Below are 22,593 nucleotides of genomic sequence, written 5' to 3' on the forward strand. Positions count from 1 at the left end.
GTGAAAAGTCTCTTGTGGAAGTCTCAGTTGTATTTTAGAGACCTTGATAGGTAGAATTTGAAATGTGAAAGTAACACTGCCATCTAGTGACAACGAACCTGAATGAAACTTGAAATCTAAGGTTAAGCCCCTGGGAATGGGAAAAGAAGTTATTCAGAGAGTGGGCCAGGTACCTAACTTGGGGCAGCCATTTCTTCTTGTGAATATTTGGGGTAGCTGATTCTTATGAAGGTGATGAATTAATGATGACTAAGCTACATGCTCTTAGCTGTAGAATACTACCCATGTAGTCAGTAGATCAAGTGGTCTCCTATGATTGTGCCTCTTGTCTGGTATCTATCTCCATTTTCCTTAGGACTGAGGAGTTTAATACTCTGATAACCTAATAAAAAGGAATTTTCACCTTAGTTTAAAGAACTAAGTATATTCAGGAATAAACATATATGAGGAAATAAATCCTTGGTAAAATTTCAAATTAAAATTTGCAGCATTGTAAGAAGTGGAATGCCAAAATCAACCCCATCTACCCCAAGGGGACACTTACAGCCACTTTGAATTAAATGACCCTGTGATTAAAGAAAACTGAGAAGTGAAACACTTCTAGACTTATAACAAAGGGTTGGAAAATGAAAAGTATAAGAATTTCTTTTAAAGCATTGAACCACAGGGAAATTTGGAAAATGTATCTGTATTTCTTAATTTGTATCCCTGAATTTATATGATAGATTTTAGCTGGTATATTTTAGTGAATTATTATCCTGGTACATTAAAATTGTAAACTGAGCTAAAATTTTCTTATCATGTGCTGATGCCAGATCAAAAGAGGTGACAACTACTCTGCCTCTCTGGAGGTCTGAACAACAAAAACACTGTCACTACGAAATGATAATAATATTGCTGATTGAGGTGAAAAAATTGTTTTTAACATTTTTTTTTAGATAGTCCTGAGAGGACTATTTCCATTTTATGACGGATTGTTTGTCCACTTACTGGTATATTCATTGAACTATATCCCTAAGGTGTTCTAACTCATTGTGTAGAAATAGCCGAACTGGAAAAATTAATTGCTTTTTATACAAGGCATGAAAATTATTGCCTTTATGACATAACTTATTATCCTGTCTCCTCTTAAGGAACAATATTTCATGTGCTGACAATAAACACTGTGTAACAGAGTTGCTATTTTGCCAAGAGTTAAATTGGAAATCTCAAGGGCATGAATGATTTTATAAGAAAAACATGTAACTTACACATAATTCTTTTTTTTTAAATTTTTTATTAAGGTACGATTGATATACACCCTTATGAAGGTTTCACATGAATAAACAATATGGTTACTACATTTACCCATATTATCAAGTCCCCACCCATACCCCAATGCAGTCACTGTTCATCAGTGCAGCAAGATGCCGCAGATTCCCTATGTGCCTTCTCTGTGCTACTCTGTTCTCCCCGTGATCCCCCACACCATGTGTACTAAACATAATACCCCTCAGTCCCCTTCTCCCTCCCTCCCCACCCACCCTCCCACACCCCTCCCCTTTGGTAACTACTGTTCATTCTTGGAGTCTCTGAGTCTGCTGCCATTTTGTTCCTTCAGTTTTGCTTCATTTGGCACTTACGTTCTCCACCTGGCTTATTTCACTGAGCATAATGTCCTCCAGCTCCATCCATGTTGTTGCAAATGGTAGGATTTGTTTCTTTCTTATGGCTGAATAGTATTCCATGTGTATATGTACCACCTCTTCTTTATCCATTCATCTACTGATGGACACTTAGGTTGCTTCCATATCTTGGCTATTGTAAAAAGTGCTGCAATAAACATAGGGGTGCATATGTCTTTTCAAATCTGAGAAGTTGTATTCTTTGGGTAAATTCCAAAGATTGAGATTCCTTTGTCAAATGGTATTTCTATTTTTAGTTTTTTGAGGAACCTCCATATTGCTTTCTACAATGGTTGAACTAGCTTACATTCCCACTAGCAGACTTACACATAATTCTTAATCAATATCCTGAAAATATAGTTTTATGTTTATTTCAGGACAAGAGTAGAGATCTGACCTCACCTCTTGTTTTCATGTGATATACTGTTCTTATGAAGAGTATGGATAGCTCCAGACAATATCCAATGACAGACTAGCAAGAGTTTGATTTAAAGTTAGTTGCCAAAAAGTATTGCATCAATACTGAAGAGGACTGATTCTTTGGAAAATATGATTAGCTTTATAGGATGACAGCTGATCTGAGATCTCTCCTACCTTTGAGTCCGGGAAGAACTCCAGAAGAGCAATGCATATGATAAAACCCAAAAGATAGAGTTAGTATGGAGGAGAGCTTGAAAGCAGATGGTGGCATAGAAGGGAGTGTGCGGAGGCTCTGAATATTCTAGAGAGAACACATATGAAAAGGCTTTGTTTGGTGTTCTTTGTACCTAATCTGTGAACAAAGGATTCAGCACAGCAGTGTCCAGGAGCAGAAGAGACTGAGGCTCCCTAGGGTTCTTAACACCCAGAGTAGGAGAATGGGTGCAGAACCAGAAACTGACCCGGAAGAATGTGCTCAGGTGATCAGAACACAGGTAGAAACAGAGGAGCCAAGTTTTATGGCAGTGCAGAGCGGAAAGAGACCTGTTTCTCTTCGGGGCTTTCAGGGAGAGGAAAGTGGAGGGCTGATCAGGACTCTTGAAGGACTTGGCCTTTGCCATAACCATTCACAGTGGAGCAGGGTGAGGTCTTCAGCATGTTTCAGTTTACTTGTGTCCTTGACTGCGTTTTGACGCTTGCCTTATTTGTTCAGCTAGGATTGTGTCTAAGCAGAGCCTCCGCATCTGTTCTTAACCTCAACTGCAGTCTCATCCTTTTACCCATGTGCCGGACACTCCTGGCTTACCTTCGAGGATCCCAGAAGGTAAGAAAAAAAAAATCCTGATGTAAAAACCAAATGTACCCGTGGCATGTTAGTCCTACTTAGGTTCGATGGTCTTTCCTTGAGAGTGAGTTCTTCAAAGGTGATAGTAAAGACCACTTCACCTGTCAGGATGACCAGTGAGCAGCTCTGCCACACGAGATAAGGGCAGCGGATAATAGAAATAGTTACTAATAGTGGCATCAGGCACTGTGCGTAGCTTTTCGCATATGTAATTGTGCATCCTCAGAATGATGCCACAGCTGTTGCCGAGGAACAACCGGAGGCACGGAGAGTAGAAGTAATTTGACCAAAATCATGAGACTCGTGAGTGGCAGAGCTAAGATCAGCCCCAGTTCTGAGCTCTTTCCACTATGCCGTGCCTCAGAGAGATCTTGTATATTCATTTCGTTAAGGCCAGGTGAGAACACTAGAGCCCTGTAGAGTCTGAGCAAGATGGGGGATGACTACTGGTGTTGGCGGCAGTTTATGGCCTCTTAAAACACACACCTGTTTAGAGCTGTGTAATAGGCTTGGAAAACATATCTTGATTAAGATGCAATGCCATGTGTGATATTTTGTGTTGTGAAAGGAGGATGTAAGAAAACAGGAAAGCACTTTGAAAGGAAAAACTCAAGTGGGTTCTTTTGTCTCTGATTATCTTGTCTGTGTGTGTGTGTGTGTGTGTGTGTGTGTGTGTGTGTGTGTGTGTGTATGTTCATTCACTTTGTTCCCCATTCCTTTGCTGGATCAGTACTGATATTTTAAAAGGAGTGGTTAACATGTGCCCACTTTGGTGTGAAGTTCCTGAGCGTGAATTTACTGCGGCAAAACTCAACTTTTACACATGATTATATTTGGGAACTTTTTACTTTGATGCAGTAATTTGTGGAAATAACACTTTCTCTAGATTGCCCACTGTTGCAAAATGCTGGGGTTTGATCCCTGTGGCTGGCCATTGGCTTGGCATGAAGAAAATGAAGAAAATGGCAGGAAATGAAAAGTGTCCACTTAAGTCTCTCAGTATTTAATAGGTCTTAAAGAATTGTCCCCTAGTGTGAAACAGGTATTCAAAAGTGCTTGCCATTTTATTTTTCTGTAAGATCCAGCAGGCGTTTAAAACCATAGATGAAAATTGCTTCACTTAAAAATAATCTTAACTTTCAACTATAAAGAAGTCATTTATATTTTAAAATTTAAACATTCCAGAAATATGGAAAGTAATCAGTGAAGGTTTTCCCTAATATTACTCTGCCAGAACAATCATTCATTACAGTTAGGGTGAATGCCAGCAAATAAGTTAACATACAATCACATTAATTTATAAAAAATAAGATCATAGTGTAGTTTATGTGTTATGACTTCTTTACTGAACAGTAGTTCTCGCTCATCTTTCCATTTTAATAATAAGACTTCTCACATTCTCTTTGAAGGTTTGAATGTTCCATTGCCTAGATATATTATAATTCATCTTACCAATTTTTAATTCATAGGCCACTGCCACATTTCCAGAACTTTGATACTATAAACAATGCTATAGTGAAAAACTTGGCACATATATTTTATTTGCTGTGTCGTTTTCACTGTATGAAATGATTTTTATTTAGGTTCCAAGCAGGAGAACGAGAAGATTGTTGGATAAAAGCAGGACATTCCATATAACCTGCGGTGTTACGATTTGTATTTTCTCAGGTGAGGAAACTAAAAGATGTTAAAATTATGTTAGAATAACACATTTTATGAGTGGTGTTTTTTATTGTTCTAAAATTATTTACTGTCACCAACTGGTGATTTTTCTTAATTTTCTTTTCTATGTTTAAAGAGAGCTATCTAGTGGTGCTACAGAAAATGGATGTGTATATATATTTTACATTATAATATGCAGAGGTTGGCCCTCCAGCTGGGAATGATTGCTTCCTAAAAGTAAATAATTTCATTCAGAAAGATTGGAAGAAGGAGACTAAAAGTTTTTAATCTCTAAAAACAGTGATATGGTAGGAGTTTAAATGCATGAAAATTAGAATGTGAAATGTACACTCATGGAATGTGAGTTCATCCAAAATGAAATTTGATAAATAAGCATGCATTCCAGAGGGTTTGCATTAACACTTGGGTAGAAGAGCAAATGTTAAATATTTGTAGAAATTTATCCTGCTCTATTTCAAAGTCAAAACATCAAGTGTGAATCTTTGGAGTTGTTTTGAGTCATTTTAGAATAAATTTTTATCCTAAGCATTTATATGATCCTTTTCAAATTTTTGGAGCAGAAAGTAGTAAACCCTGATAGGTACATAAACCTGGGGACTTAACTCTGCAGGATCTGTACCCAGTCGCCTTTCTGCCTTACTGTGTGGTGTAACTTCTGATCTACCATTTGTTGTTTTAACTGTGAAATGGATTGACATATCTCACAGTTTTAAGACTAAAATGAGAACATGCATATGAAGTTCTTAGGATAAAATTATTGTAATTTATAATCTCAGGGTTTAATGATATCAGATGCATAGCACCAGACTTTTCCTCTGGTCATTATTGGAAAAGGCAGAGCCGTTTCAATATAGGGACATTGGGTTTGGACCCTTGTGTATGGCCGTTTTGAATTTGGAGTGTTTTGACACAGCTTTTACCAAGAAATCACTAAACTTTCCTCTTTTTTAAAGACTGCCAAGTAGTATTGAAATAGGTGTCTTCACTGTTTGATCCCTAAACATCTTCCCTCTGATAGGTCCCAGGTTGGAGGTGAGAGGTAGGGGTGAGGCTCAGGGGTGGGATTAGGATTCCAGGACAGCTCAGGGTGAGAGAAGGAGTGAGAATCTGGGATGAGATGAGGACAAGGGTGTGGTAAGGATTAGGGTTGCTTTAGAGCCAGAGAGAGGGCAAGGTCAGAAATGGAGGAGGATCAGGACCCGGCACATTCATAACCCAATTTGTTCTAAACTGAAGTTGTGTCCAAATATTCTGGCTTAACTGGGGAAAGACCAAGAGGCTGAAATACTATAGAGGAATGCCATGAATGAGTGTGTGTTCCAGGTTTACATCCTGGCATTCCCTAGTGCTCTGACTTTAACTTTCCTAACCTTAGTTTATTTTCTGTAAAATAGGGATGATTCTTCCTACTTCATTGTTTTGTTGTTAGAATTAAAGAAGAAAATCCTTGCCAAGTACCATGGTATAGTTTTCTCCCTTTGACCTAAAATTGTAAGCCCTGAGGTCTTTTTGACCTAAAAGGCCTTTTAAAGAAGGTGAATGTATCCCTGAAAGATGTGTCTCAGACAGCTGTTACCTGGGACTTTTTATCCGAATTCAGAAAGAATGCTGATTCCTCTAAGGATGCCTTGCACTTTTGAGCCATAAAGCATGTGGTTAACATATAAACCTTTAATTTACAATGAAGAGTGTTTTTATTATAGATTTCAGAAGTGATGGTGCTATAGGATGCAGGGAGTCTTGCTTAAATAATGTTTTACACTTGTACAGTAGTTGCTTCCCACCTAGACACCCTTTGGTTTCTTTGGAAACCTGTTCTTGCTTGCTAGTTAACCTGCTTCCAGCAACATGTCCACTTTTAATGAGACCCTTTCCCCTCTTCTAATTTGATCCCTGGCAGGACCTTATAAATCCTTTAAATAACTTTTAGATTAGGTAGCATTCTGCTCCTTCTCTCTCACTTTCATTTGTCTTTGTGAGTAATTCAGAAACTCTCAGCTACCTACATCTCATATCCTAGATGGGAGCAGGTGGTAGAGTTTTCTAGTTTCCAGGCCATGTCTTCTCTTGAAGCACTACACTCCGTGTTTTGGTGTAAACTGTAATGGTTTATGAAGCAATTCCAGGTCACTTGTCTATGTGTTATTTCTGCCATCACGATAGTAGAGAAAAGTAAACTGAGGCATTGGTAGGCAAGCAATGTGGCTAAGAAAACACATTTTCCAATTAATTGTCTATTCTTTTCAGTACATTATAATGTGCTGTTAATTCAAACCTTACTTCCCCTACAAGAATGGGTTGGGAAGGGAAGAGGGCATTGTAGTCCAGTGCAGAAGGTCATTTGCTCCCTCTTTGTCCAACCTGCAAGAGATAATTTTCTTTTGCCCAGCCATGCCAAAATGAACGCCATCTTCAACTTTCTAGTAATTTCCTAACACTGAGCTCTGACTCAGTTGAACACTCTGTTTACTGTGCCACTGTACATAGATTATTAAATGTAATTATTATTCCCCTTAGTTTTTTGTCCCATGATGTGGTAAATTTTACCATTGGGTTTAGGACATTATGGTTTGAATTTATGGATTGTGAAAAAATTTCAGTGGTGAAAACCTATTTTAGATTGAGAGGCAGTGAAATATCCAAGATACACAACAGGTTGGGAGCTATGGGAGAGGTGAAAGATGTGGTATCTAAAATACCCAGGAGCGGCTTAAATAGACAAGTGCCCATATTCCTATACACTTGTGTGTGCAAGCATGTGGGGTTTTAACCCCAACTTACTAGGGTTATTTTATTCCAGTCTTTGAAAATTTAGTTTCTTTACAGGATTTCTAATATTAAAACTGTCTATAATGAAGTTTTTTTTTTAGTGTTTTTAAAACTTTCCCTTTCAATGTCTTATTGCTTGTATAGCTGTCAAAGTGTGACCCTGTATTTACTTAGGGAGAGGAAATGACTCCTCTCCATAGAGCATGTCTGAAAAATCCCGCTGATCTGCTCCTGGGGTGATTCTGTAGGTGTGCACGTGGCCGCCCATCTGGTGAATGCCCTCAACTTCTCAGTGAACTACAATGAGGATTTCGTTGAACTGAATGCAGCCAGATACCGAGATGAGGTGGGTGGTCTCTGTCTTCTCATTTTCCTGTCACTTGTCCTGAGATGACTAATGAAGGGCTGTGATTTTCACAGAAAATTTGTACCTTGCTGCTCCTTTTGAGTGCTTTTAAAATACAGTTGTCAAGTTGAATTTTATTCCTTTTCAATAGAAAATATAGGTAATTATTATTTCACAGTCTCTCCTGCTGAAAATAGGAGTTCAGAGAATATCTGATTTTCATATCCTGCAATGTTCAGATAGTTGCCACTCAGGCCTGCCTTCTGCCTCCCAATGGCTTTTGTTGAATTTCTGCCATGCAGTGGCGACTGGGGACAGTGCCATTATGGTAAAAATCGTCTAAAAAGTTAGATGCTGTGCTTGGCGGGAAAGGGCAGAAAAGCAGGTTGATTATTTGAGGATCCTGGATAATCAGTTTATTTGACTTATAAAACATTACTGAATTTTAATGGTTCATTCTTTTTTGTTTTGTTGTAGTTTAATCCTTGAAATAGGTGAGCTTGAACTGAATTCTGTAGTAGGCAATACCTGGTTTAGGGGTGCTTTTCTTCACAAAAGCTGCCTGTGAAATGAAACAGGTGTGGGGTTCTGGGCCAGAGCCTGAAGAACAGAAACTGTACAATGCGGGGCAGATCTCTGTGGCTCGGTCCTTTCCTCCTGTCCTCAGGCAGCCTTTGCTTCACACCAAGACCGCATCAGAACTGAACCGCTCAGCATCTCGTTTGATCAGACCCCACCCTGTTCTACTAAATGCGGTAGTGACTTGCTAAGATTGTTCCGCATTTTCCCCAACTCCATTTTCTCTTCCACCTATCACGAGAATTATCTACATTAATTCTGGGTTCACATGTTTGACCTCCCTCTCAAAACAAAACAAAGGAAAAGGTAACAGCAAAAATAGAAACAAATTACAAAATTAAAATAGCAAACAGCCTTTGATGAGTATTTTGACTATACTAATATTAAAAAAAATTTCTTAAATCCACCAGTGTGATTTAATCAGTCTGGGTTGGGTGGGGAGGTGAGACACTGGTATTTTTAAAAAGCTTTCCAGGTAATTATAGCATGTACCCAGCATTAAGAACCACTGAAAAGTCCACCTTCTTGGCATACCAATGGAAACTCCTCATATGGAATTGTTTCAGACTTCTCTATTTTCCCACACTTTCCCCATTCCTCTGTAGGAAAAAATGGAATTATTTGTTTCCTATTCCTGCCATGCAGAGTCCGTTTTCATTTTTTTCTTCTTTGCTTCTCTCCTTTGTTTTATAGTTCATATGCCTTTAATACTTTTGCTTAATATTCCTATATTTTTAGTCATTTTAGGGTACTTGATTATTTCATTTCCTTCTGTGAGGGATATGCTGAAAGTTTGTAAAATATATGCAAATATTTAAAAACTCTCAAGTAGATGAAGATTAAAAGTAAAGCTTCTCCAAAATTAGCCACAGTTAACAATCTTATGTTTTCTGATAAGATATTTGAGTGGTGTTTTATGATACATATTCCTTAGCAGTTTACATGTTTCCATAAATATATGTATTGGGGCTGGCTGTATCAGAAAGTATAGGTCTGTCTATCCTCTTCATATTAACGTGCTATAATTCACTTTCAGTCTTTCCCTTATTCACAGTTGTTTAGGTTGATTCCAAGGTTTCTTATGAGACACACTCCAATAAATTAATGTTTTTGTACACTTGTACTAATCACAGAAGTAGAATTTTGGTTTTGAAGAAATGCACATTATTAGTTTTGATGGACATTGACAAATAGTCTTCCAAAAAAGCCTTCACCAGTTGACACACTAAACTTCTCAGAATGCTTATTCATACTTCCTTTTTTTTTTTTCCAATCTGATGGATGAAAAACGGGTAACTCGTTTTTTAGTTTATATTTCCCATTTCTTTCATTCCTTACTTTTCCCCTCAACCTTTTCTTTCTTTTAATAAATATTTTTGAGCACTACCAAGTACCAGGCACTGTGCTAGGTAAAAATGAAAACCCATGTGGACACACACACATATTGCATACATAAACAAATATATTATCCTGTGAATTCTCTTTGAAGAAGATGGGTTTGTTTCGAGCCCCTAATTGTGCTTGCTTTATGCTTGCACTCCACTTTCTCCGGATGACCAATGACCCATGGTCAGCTTGTGATGGCTGCATGTTCTTGATGGCCTAGGTGAATCTGCCTCATCTGTCATCTGTGAAACTCTCTCTTACTTTCATATTCCATCTTCATTTCCTGGCAATAGTAATTATTCCAACTTCTGAGTTTCCATAGCTCTTTATTCCTATTTCCGGTATGACCACTTTGTTCAGCCCATCTTCTATTTTTACTAGTTGTTTATGTATAAGGTTGTGCTAGGTTACTACTTAGCCACGTTTCTAATAGCAAGGATAGAAGTCATTTGACCTGAGTTGGGTAGGAAACTGTTCCTGGGCAAGTGGTCCTTATTCAAGGCTCCCTAAATGATATCCCACTTTATATATAGCTTGGCCTGACCCGAGATTCAATGGAGTCACGAGGAAAAGAAATAAAAAGTTGTGCAATACTGAGCACCATTAGGATGAAAAATAAACCCACAAATCTATTGGGGAATGATCTAAGTTTTCCAGAAGGAAGGGAGTTGACTAAGGCTCATTACACCATGAGAGATGAAAATAGAGGAAATAATACACTAACAGCATTAATGTTTTATATTTCTGAGTAAAAGGGACCTATCTTCCTTTGAGTATTGAAGGATGTTACTTCACAGTATTTGACTCACTACTTTCACAGTATTTAAAACACTGTAAGCTCTCAATTCATATTCTTTGCACTGAATTTACAGTGTACAAACCCTCCTCCATATTTTATCATTGTTTTTTTTCACTGTCTTGACATCTTCTTGGTGCAGTTTGGCATTTGTAGTAGACAAAGTATATATTGATATTTCTATGTTATAGCCAAAGGTACTGAGTCTCAAAATGGTCAAAGGGTGGGTTTCAGGCCACTGCCACTAGCTTGTAATTAGCCACTTGGATGAGAGAGTATGCTTATGACTCCTTACTCTGTTCTCCTTCTTTCTCAGATGGATAGACTTCTCTAAGGTGGATTTTGCTTGTTATAATTCCCTTTAGTGTCATGAAAACCTTATGAAACTTAAGTGAGTTTCTCTTATTTCCCCTGGGAGAACAGTATCTTCAATGCCTAATACATGGATATCCTACCCAGCAGACTCCTTGTAGAATTTTATATTCTCCATGTTTCCCTCTTCAGTCAAAAAGATTTTTTTTCTTTTTTCTCAGGATCCTAGAAAACTTCTCTTCACCACTGGTAAGTTGTTATTCATTGTGCTTTCTAAGGATGCAAGAATATCTGATGAAAATAAGCATCATCAAATGACACATTGATTAGATATATGTTAAGATAACACATGTGGAAAATTTGCATATCAGAATAAATATTAGGAGTTTAAACACAAGGTGCAATGAAAATAGAGTTGGACAAGGCAAACAGTTGGGGCTGGAATGAAGAGTAAACGTAGGTAAGTGTGTTTGCACTTTGTGTGCTCTTCCGATGAAAACAGTATAATGCTGGCAGCTTATGAGGATCTGCTTTGTGCCACTGCTGTGTCAAGTACTACTGGAGATAACACCCATGGAGTAGATTCCTGCCTCAAAGTTTTAAAGAAACACCATGTACTCTGAGTATGTACTTCTAATTCTAATGTCATTTGGTAGGATATTATTGGCATAAAACCAATACATAAAAATGGAGAAACGGTCATGAAAATCAGTCACTTTTCTTGAAATGTATCTTTTTTCATTTGTAATTTACTTTCCCTTCTCAAGCCTATTGTCCGTGGAATCTCAGGGCAGACTATTAATTTGTCAAAGCACCTTTGAACATCTTGAAATTTTGCCCTAATGTTAGTATAATTCTTACTAAAATTCTTCTCTTTCTCAACCTTACATTTATAATGATGAAGGCATAAAACTGTATTTGGGGAATTTTTAGCACATATTTCAGGGGTAAGGATGACTGGGTAGTTGAGATGATCTATCTTAAAGGTTTGGCTGTAACACCTGATAAGGATCAGAATTAAATGTGGGACTGAGGCATAGCCTTATCAAATGTATTTTTTCTTTTCGATCAATTTTATGATGAAAAACAACAATGATTCTGGTGGTTTCCCCTTCCTTGTCACAATTCTGTATTTAGATTTATAAAAAAAAATTTTCTGCATGTAGTTGTATGATATTTATGATATTTATTACTTGCAGTATTTCACAGCTTTCTTTTCAGAACATATTTTAGTTTTGTGTACAGCTTTGCTCATTGGAAACATGTTGTTATTTAAGCCTTAAGAATTGGATGAGAAATAGAAGGGAGAAAAAGCAGAAAAACAAAATCTTATGTATGAATCAATCTATTTTTTGATTCATGTGAATTAATTTAAAAGACATAATCAAGAGCATTGTTTTCATAGTATTTTCTATTTTATGAATATTTATATTTGAAGCCTTGGAATAGCTGAAGCCTTGGAATATTTGAAATCATTTAAAAAGTTTAGCTTACAAAGATATAAAAAGATTTCTTATATGACAGAGATATTACAGTTGACCCTTGAACAGTGCAGAAGTTAGGGACACAACCCTAGGAAGTTGAAAATCCATGTATAACTTTTGACTCCCACAAAACTTAACTACTAAGAGCCTACTGTTGGCCAGAAGCCTTACTAATAACATAAACAGTTGATTAACACATAATTTATGTATTGTGCTCTTACAATAAAGTAAGCTAGAGCAAAGAAAATGCATCTTTTAAATTGTCACAAATCTCCAAAAAATTTTCCAGTATATTTATTGGAATAAATCTGTGTATAAGTGGACCCATCAGTTCAAATCCATTTTCCAAGGGTCAACTTGTACTTTCAGAAATTTTGTATAATTAATAGTTTTATATAAGCAAGTAATCTGTCGACCTAGCATGAAACTTCATCCCCCTATGTTCTTTCTCAGAGGTTTCCAAGAGTGGTGTTGGACCAAGTAAAGACCCCCAAATTTCCTGTCTTTATCCTAGAAAGTTCCTGGGGTGAGAGACCTGACAATGTGTTTTATTAACCTTCCCATGTACCTCAGGAGCTTCTGTTTTATCCTTACCAAGCATCTCATTACACTTTTGTAATTCACTTCACCTATCTTTTGCCTACTCTCAGAGCCTACGCTTATTTCCACCTGGTCAACTCCTGTTCATCCTCTGAGTCTCAGCTGACATGCCCCATTATTTACAAATTCCTCCCTAATTCCAGAAGCAGAGCTGGTCACTTCTTGGCTTGGGTTCCTAAAGATACATCATTCTGTCAATACAGACAACTTCCGTTTCCTCAAATCAGCATGTCAGTATCATTTGGGTGGCCCAGTCTACATTGTTTCATGAAATGAATTCTGTGCTGACCAGCAGGGACTACCCGATTTCCAGGTTTTCACCTGGACATGGTATCCCTTAAATATGAGTCTAGAGCTCCTAGGGCATCTGACTTCCCCCACTGAGTAGTAGCAGATGAGAAAACCCAACAGAATCTAAGGAGGGTAAAGGGATGAGTGACACTTTTTTACAAATAGACTGAACCTAGGTTTGTATTACTTATACATCTCTGACTGAAGATATTTCATACCTGTCTTTGAATGTCACCAGGCAGAGTGCCTAGGAAAAGTTAAGCTCCTGATGAAGGAATGTGTGCATGTTTTTAGGTGTTCTAATCATAAAGAATATTTTTTATTCATTGTTTATTTCTTGTATTTTAGTTTGTTTAGTGTTATGTAGGGTTTTCCCTTTCTCTGTCTAAGTTTTCCATGTAACCTAAGACTGAGAAATGAAGATTATCTTACAGAAAATGAAGCCAGTTGCCATACAAGTGATGTAAAATATGGCAGTTAGACTCACTAAATACGAAATATTAAAAACATTCCAGTTAATAATTTACAGAACAAAATAAGTTTAAGAGATGGAATTATTCATTTATTTAAAAATGTTTACTACATATTTCCAAATTTGGTAGTGCCTTCTACGATGAGAATAAAATGCACAATCTGTGATTTCATCTAGAAAAACATTCATAAACAAATACAGTTATGTTTCCAGTTATGTTGGAAACAACAGGATAATGAATCCAAGATGGTGTATTTCTGACCACATCTGGGTATGAAAACAGTCTCTCAGTTTCATCTAGAAATGGCAGTATAGTGCAGTCACTCATTTTAAAGGCTATGTTTGTGAATCTAATATGCACAGATAAAAAGCAGTAAGAATAAACATGTAAGCATGTCTTTTCCTAAGGAAACATGCATAGGTTTTGTTTGATACCGTGTAAGACTCCAAAACTTCACAGTGCCGTGTATATCACTTTGCCTCATGAATTTAGACTAGCCCAATAATTGCCAACCTGTCCTTCCTGACTCTTGGAATATGTGTGCTTATAGAGGCTAACACAGTAGGACTTAGCTTAGCTGTCCGTTAAGGCTAGGTTAGCATGCCCTTTGATGTACCTTGAAAACATTCAATGCTTAGCTGTCTTTTAGCTCTTAATGCCCTGTATTTCAATTGCCTGCTTATCCTGTCTGTCTCCCACATTGGCCTGCTATTTCTTTTAGAGCAGGACTCATTTTTTTATTGCACTCAGCAGTACACCAAAGATGCCCAGAAAATATTTTCTGAAGAAATAAAATCCATTTGTTTAACTCTATTACTTGATGCAGAGTTCTTCTCTACAACATCCAGAGAATTGGTTAGCCAGGCCCTTTGCTTAATTCCAGTGACAGAAAAATCATAGCTTCTTAAGGTATCCCCCAACCCTTTTTTTTTGGAACACTCTAATAATTTTTTTCCTTTTCTTGCTAATTATCAGTAAGTTTTCCTTTTCACTGATCTGACATCTATTACTTTGTAAATAAAACTCTGATGTTTTTATATTTCTGGGAGGTAGAAAGGAAATTAGTTATTTGAATAAAAAAGATAACGTTATAAATCTGAAAACACATTTAAAAGCATTGAATTAATTCTCCTTAATTTAGAGATGAAGTTGAGTGACACTGGGCTTTGGCCTACGGGACATCAATTTATTAATGTAATTCTAGAATATACAGACCACTGGTCAGGTTGTCTAGGATTTCTGCCTCGTCCTCAAATGACTGGCATCAACTCTTTGCTCTCCCTGCCCCCACAGTCTTTCCAATATGTTTTCATGTTCTGCTCCAAAAGAAGTTCTGTAACTTAATGTTTAAAAAAAGTATATGTTCAAATTTAAACTTGTTTCTTGACTTTAGTACTTCTCTGAAACTTTAATACACTAATGTGTCCTGTGCTTTTCCAAGGAAAGATTATAGCATTTTGTGGTGATATATATGGTGATTGAAATTAATATCTCAAGGAATTCATGTTTTTTTTTTTTTGGAAATGTGCCTCTATTCTACATATACTAAATTAATGTTCACATTTTGGAAATTATGCCTCTATTCTAAATACACTCAGTTTTCTCAGGCGTCCTTCTCATGAAGTGATTTGCAAGCATTCCATAACTAATTTTGGCATGTTTAGAAGCACATAGGAAACCTCGTATATAGACAGAGACACACTAGACATTAATGAAACCCCAGTAAAATTATTGGAAAGGGCTCACCAACCACAAATTTCACTTTATGGAGCCATTTATTATTCTAGACAGTGAAGCCCAAGATAAATTATTTAAAATTGAAATCGAAGGAGCTACTAGTTCTATAAAAGGGGGGAGGAAAGAGTGAGGGAGCTGTAGGATTATGGGGAAGAAAACCAAAATAGTAAGGGTGCCGAATATCAACCCTGTCCCATTATATTCATTATGAACATTCGGCGTAGTATGTGCCTGTACAAGCATGTACATAGTCACCCTTCTGAGTGGATTATTTGAAAAGACAAAAATGAACCCTTCTGTTAAGAGTAGAAAAGATTCTGCTTTGTCTTAAGTACTTTGAAACTGTGGGCTGATTAAAAAAAGCCTTTTCTGAGAAGGAAAATGTACAAGGAGCTGTGCGCTTTGACTCGGGCTCCCCACAGAGCCGCACAGCGCTTTGAATTGTAAGGTCATGATTTTTTGTACTCTTCTCTCAGTGTGACCTAAGTTGAAATGTACTTGCGCACATTTTTATAGTTCCTGGCGTGACGGGGGTCGGCATGGTGCTGGTGTTGTTCCTGATGGCTACAGCCTCTACATACGCCATCCGGTGAGTGTCGAAGTCATTATTTCCACGTTCACTGGTCACATTATTTAGACATCTTCAGATTATCTTCATTGTCGTATGTAGGAAACAGTCTTGACCAACCAGGATGCTTAACCAAGGCACTATTCTGGGTAACTGAGAATGAAGCAGAGACGTATCTGTATATTATTTTCTGTTCTTGAAAAGATCTTTGTTGTAGTCAAATAATATTCTGGATTGATAGGAATCTGTATGAAGACTCGATGACTAAGGAAATTCGAATTCTTCAGGGTCACCCTGCTGAAGAATAGTGTATCTCTATGGGACATGGGATCACATCCAATGTGGATGCCCAGGAATATACCATCTAAAATTATTTTATAACTCATTTCCTGGTGTGAGGTTGTTTTGCTGTCATTAATGTAGTATTCCAAACAAAGGTTTGGAAACGTGGTTAATTGACACCTGCTAAAGTAATCAGAAATATCTGTACTCACACTTAGTCTCCTGGTTAAGAGATTTTGAGCAGCGGCAGATATCCAATTTCACGCCCATTCTCACGTGTTCTTTCTAGTGGATAGGTTCTGTTTTTCACAGTGTTTTACAGTGTCTTTTGTTTCTGGTCAGACTTTTTGGTTAAGAAAGCAAGAAGAAGAAACAATATATCATCTTCAAAAATCCTGATTCTGCCTGTTGAGATGTGAAATTTAATGGAGATATATGCATGCACACACACACTTTGAAAATAATTGTGCGAATACATATTCAAATGAGTCTATCCTTACACCTCTGAACACATCTGTACATACATGCACACTCCCCAAAACCTCACAACTAAGCCCATTGCTCAGAGACCAACACTGAAACTTTCTGGTGCTTACAGATGTGACCCTTCTTGCCCTTTGCTTACTCGTTCCCTATTCTCTGTGTCCACCAGAATCACTCTATTTATCTCCCTTTCCCACTCCTGCCCTCTCTCTCTCTCCCTCTCTCTCTCTCTTCATGTATATATGTATTTTACAAACAGAGTCATATTATACATACTATTCTAAATCTGTTTTTTACTTAAATCTGCCCTATGAACATTTTTCCACATTAATAAATATTTCTTTATCATTCTCTTTGCTGATGGCACAGCGTATCACAAAATAAATATGTTACTTTCTCAGGGCCCTACTGTGGGATGTCTTAGGTTGATTTCATTTTATCAGTATTTTAATTTGAAAACAAACACTCCCATCCATATGTCTTTGCACACTTTTTCCCTTATGTCCTAAGGAAAAATATCTAGATGTAGAATGGCTGGAACCAATGGTAACCACACTGTCCATAAGAATTGAAAATCACCTTACTGAAAGGCAAATCTTTGACCTTAGTGTATGAATGTGCCAATTTTGTGGGGATAAATTTTATTTGAGTTAGGTAATGCATTCATAAAAAAACTTAATTTGTTCAATTTGAAGAGTTCTTGAAGGAAAATTAGGGCATCTGAAATATTTATTTACAAGATTGAAGATTATAAATGTTCTACATTAAAAAAAATCTTTGAGAAATAGTTTTATAACATGGAACATAAAGATCAGCTTTTGTTCTCAACTGAGCCATTGTACAATTTAGTGAACATCTCTCAAGCTTCAGTTTTTCTCAATTGTTTAAAGGAAGTTATAAAAACCAAATTTGCTTTCCTCCAAGTTTCATTGTGAGAATCATGGAATTCTTAAATGGATCATGGAGATAATTTTTTTCTACCCTTTCTCTTTGGCAGTGAGGAAATAAAGTATTAGAGAAATTAAGTGAGTAAACATGATGCCAATGTTTGACTTGTGGTAGTTGACTATATAGACTAGTAATTTACCAGTGGTTCAGTATGGGTCAGTCTATTAACAAATGACAGGAATACAAACCTATTTTCATCTGAATAGGTTTTAAAATGGCAGCTATTGAATCTGAACTCTAATGCTGCATTAAAAGAATCAAAGTAGGAATTAATTTCTTTCATAGAATTAAAAAATGTAAATCCAGAACTGAAATCATACTTACAATTGAAACATGAGATACATTCCTAAGAAAGTTATAAGAAACCAAAGTGATATATTTAATTCTACCATTGTTTACACATGGTCAGAAATGAAAAAGAATGGGACAACATTTATCATTATTTCCAGAATGATATAATTGTCTAGCTAGGAAATCCAAGGGAATTATAGAAAACATTAGTGTTATACCAAATAAAAGAGTTAAAATAGGTAAATGAGTACAAAACAGATATTAAAAAATAGCTCTCTAATATAATCACTATTATCAGTTAGAAAGTTGAATAAAATAAAAAGATACCACTCACCATTGCAGGAAACTCATAAAATATTTAGGAATAAACAAGAAACTAGGTGAAAGCTATAGTGAAAAAAACAGATCTTCAGTGAAGAAAGTAAGTAGAAACTGGAATAAAGGCTGTCTACTGCAAAGATGGAGTTCTTCCTCATCATTTTATAGGTTTATTGCAATTCCAGTCAACATCCCAAGATAGCTTATTTTGTTTGTGTTTTGAATTTAGCAAAGTGATTCTCAATTTCATCTGAGGGAACGTCCAGGTTCCAAAAGTGGAGTAAACGGGAGAACATGGCTCACTGAACATTAAAATGATTGAGCTTCAGTAACTTAAAACAGGATAGGACTGACTTGCAGAAATGACCAAGACATTGAACCCAATGACAGAGTTGATAGAAAGCCCTGTAAGAGACGTTATTGTATGTAAGACCCTGTTAAGTAATGAAGGTGTCATTACAAACTTATAAGGACACTAAGGCTTCAGTGGATGAAATTCTAGATAAATTAAAAAGTTAACTTTAAAAAAATTTCTACCAATAAATATTTAGAAGAAACTCTAAGAGGATATTTATCAGATCTCATAATGGACAAGAGAAAATACAGGAAATATTTGACAGTCTAAAAATATGAAACACGAAACTTATGCATGTCAGTATACATTATAAAAATTGAAAAGTAACTATGTTATTGGGAAAATTATTATAATTGTATGGAACTAGTACATTCTTAAATTTTGATTACAGACAAGAGAACTATGTCATAGAAATGGGTAATTATTATGAACAGATAAGTCACAAAAGAATTAAAAATAAAAAATTAAAAGAATTAAACAATGAAATAATACCCAATCCCACATATACAAATATAATGAAAACTTATGAAGAGGAGTCTGGGTTTGTGAAACAGGCATTCCTGCTCTGTGGTTGGGTTTGTAATTGATAAACATGTTTTCAGAGAGCAATGGGTAGTGTGTATCAAAAGCATTACAAACGTATGCCCTTTGATATAATAATTCCACATACAGGAATTTACATTTAAAAAGAATAAGATATGTGCAAAACCTCGTGTGTTACAAGGATCTTCAATGATCTTGTTTATAACAACAAAAACTGAATGGAGTACATGTGAATTCACTGGCTGTTACTTACCAAGGATTCTGAAAGTTCTATGGGTCCTATCAGAATCTTCTAAGAAGGTTTTACAAATACCTGCCCTCCACTTCCAAGATTCTCTTGTATTAATATCCATCCAGATAGGTGAAATAAAGTAACTGTTAGTCTTTTTTACTTTTCACAAACATTCTGTAGGGTGTGCTTATCATAACCCTTCCTATTCAGACTCTTTGTCCTCCCCCAGGACAATAACACTAAGATGTTCTTTTAAGTTATATACTGTCTAGGTCAGAATTTAGAACTTTAATGAGCATTTACTTAACTTTTCTCAGTTGTAGTTTCCTTTGAACTACTCTCAAAATATATTGGTATAGGGCTGTTAGTTGTTTTAGAAATCATTTGAAAATTGAGAATGTTGATAAAAAGCACAGCAAATGTAGATATTCTCAGACTATTGCCTGCTCCTTAGCCTTCCATCATAATAGTTTTAAAATAAACACCTTTGAGGTATTTAATTCTTTCCATGTATCTTTATTTAAAATGAAGGAACCTTTAAAATGATAAAGTGTTACTTATGATTTGGGTCAGTTCTCTCTGCATGGTATGCTCATACTTTTATATTAACAGATAAATCTCACATGAACTCATACTTTAACTTCTGTGACATATACTTGAAATGATGCATGATCTTTTTAGTGAGATGGAATGTAGACTGGCATTGAAACCAAGTTATTTGTTTTTTCAGAGTTTCTAACTATGACATCTTCTGGTATACTCATAATCTCTTCTTTGTCTTCTACATGCTGCTGATGTTGCATGTTTCAGGGTAAGTTTTAAAAACACATTTTTAAAACCATGTGTGACTGAAAATGGGGCAAGGAGAGATAAATCAATAGGCATTTTCGTAGGAAGTGATACATTTATTTGGTTCCTTGTAGTTGACAGTAGTATCAAGAATGGAAGAAATGGTTCTGTCTTTAGCATAGCATGTTTTAGGAAGCTAATATAAAAATATATTAAAATTGAAAGACAGAGTTACTTCTCCCCCAGTGTTTTAGCTTTTAAAGCCCCCTATAGATATATCCTGATAATCTCTGAAAAAAGTAAGAAGTGAAGAACTTCAGGAAGATTTTTTAGTGTTTGTATTCCTTATGTCTTGCTGCAGCAGAATTAGTAACAATGGAATAAACAGTTTTTAATTTTAAAATGGCCTCAAAGTAATAATAACTGCAGAGAAAGCCAAATTTATAATGACCATAGATAAGGATCTGTCAAAAACATCAGAAAATCACAAGAGGAAAAAAAGAAAGCATCCAAGCTTATTGCAAAGAATATACCCAAAATATTCTGGAAGGATGTAAGCCCAAGCAGTGTACTCAAAAGTATGGTGGCTAAAATAATCCACTAGGTTAGAGGAAGGAAATAATATGTTTTTGCATATGCATACATTTGCATAATCCCTGGAGTGGACTGATGGTTTTGTCTTGACACTCACAGTAAGGTGATACAAGAGGCCATTGTCTGGCATCAGGATTCAGCAGAAGGGTGCAGGACAGGGAACATAAAATGTCAATAGGATAATGTCAGGTGCTTTGTCACTGTGAGTCCCTCTAGTTGTTCAGGAACCATTTCCATCCCCTCTCCCTTCCCTTCCTTCTAGTAACTCAGTTTTAAAATGAGGAAACTGTATGGTGGGCATGGATCTCCTTGCCTTGGGTGAGGCTCATGTTCCACAGGAAGCACTAACTTGGTAACAGCCCAGGTCTCCTCAAGGGATGTCCTCAGCACAAGGGAAGCTGAAGTCTGTGAGTCTTAAAATGATGTTATAGTTTACTCATAGTCCTCCCGGTTCAGATGCCTTCCACCAATAATAAACATTGTTGCCTGGTAACACAGCTGGCATTCCCAAAATGTTTCCAGGGAAACAGGAATTGGAAAAAGGTTCAGACCTGCTGTGAGTACTTTCCTCAGAATGTTTTATAATGTACTTTTTCAGTACGGTAGGTCATATACATAAATTACATATTTATTTCAGGGTACATGTTCTAAATGTTGGGTTTTTTTTCCCCTTGATTTTGGAGACCTCTGGTCTAGACAGCAGAATTATATGGTTCTCTGTCTCATATGTCCTTGTTCAATTTGTTATGTACCATCGTTCTAGAACATATGGTTATAGAGCATCAGAAACATGGCCACACACTATAATCCCAACTTCCAGCTGCCATTCCTGCCACACGGGAAAGAGGGCCAGGGTCAGTGAAAACTGTGAGTTCTGTTTCTTTTCCTTCTGTGGGGGTAACACATTCTGTGGAGCATTAGGACACCAAGAAAGCCCTTTGTAGAGAAAATCTGTTTTACTTCTATTCCTTAAATGACTGTTTTGCCTGTCCAGGGCTGTTATAAAATGGATTATGAGTAAGCAGATGCTACTTATGATAATAACAGTAATTTAAAACAATTACTTAATGCTTACTATGTGCCAAGTATAAATTCAAAATGATTTAGATGTTTTATGTCATTAAAGGATCACAATTTTATAAAGATAATAAGCTAAATTCCCTTTACAGATGGGAAAACTGAGGTTTAGAGAAAGTAAGTAACTTGCTAAAGTTTACTTAACTGATGGATCCTGGATTCAAATCCAGGAATTTTGATTCAAAAGCTTCCATTTTTTAGCACAAGCCTCTATTACTTTGGAGAGCTCTCTACTTCTGTTCATTTGGTCTTAAGATTTCTTTAGAAGATTAATGTCTTTATTTGTGTGTGATTCTGATCTCTCTGTCTTTCTTCCTCTCATCCATCTATCTATAACAAATAAGAGAAAAAGACAATCATTTGTTAGTATAATTAATTATGCATTCTTTTGCCTTTATCTTCTTTTAAATTAAAACTGAAAGAATGTTTCTTTTTAATTCAAAATAGTCATTTTTTTTAAAGGTTCAGAAGTTCAAACAGACTTCTTAAGCTTAAAGAGGATTATATGAGTTTTCTCTATCATTTTCTTTCTGAAATTAAAAGGCATATTAAAATTTTTATTTTTCTTCTGTAGAACAAAAGTCTTGTAAAGAGGAAGTGACTTTAATTTATACAAAGAAATAACAAAAGGCATCTACGGGATGAATTATATATAATCGATCTATTAAACCAAATGAATTAGTAGTTCTTTATGTATTTTCAGTAGAAGTGAGGAAAACAATTACTCTA

At 36.2% G+C, this 22,593-nt stretch overlaps 1 protein-coding gene across 8 annotated transcripts in view; it reads left to right on the forward strand.

Annotated features, from left to right (window-relative positions):
- NOX4 (NADPH oxidase 4) overlaps positions 1-22,593 on the forward strand; it is a 146,478-nt gene that overhangs the window by 20,680 nt on the left and 103,205 nt on the right. For 6 of the 8 annotated variants that reach the window (XM_017649759.3, XM_073215906.1, XM_017649753.3 and 3 more), the window contains 6 exons: positions 2,797-2,907; positions 4,512-4,596; positions 7,629-7,726; positions 11,021-11,048; positions 15,901-15,973; positions 20,135-20,215. In XM_017649759.3, the coding sequence (XP_017505248.3) occupies positions 2,797-2,907; positions 4,512-4,596; positions 7,629-7,726; positions 11,021-11,048; positions 15,901-15,973; positions 20,135-20,215 (476 nt within the window). The remainder of the gene's footprint in view (positions 1-2,796; positions 2,908-4,511; positions 4,597-7,628; positions 7,727-11,020; positions 11,049-15,900; positions 15,974-20,134; positions 20,216-22,593) is intronic. The other 2 variants (XM_017649758.3, XM_017649755.3) reach the window with 2 other exon arrangements.

Source organism: Manis javanica, chromosome 11 (assembly GCF_040802235.1).
Source record: "Manis javanica isolate MJ-LG chromosome 11, MJ_LKY, whole genome shotgun sequence".
Taxonomy (NCBI): Eukaryota; Metazoa; Chordata; class Mammalia; order Pholidota; family Manidae; genus Manis; species Manis javanica.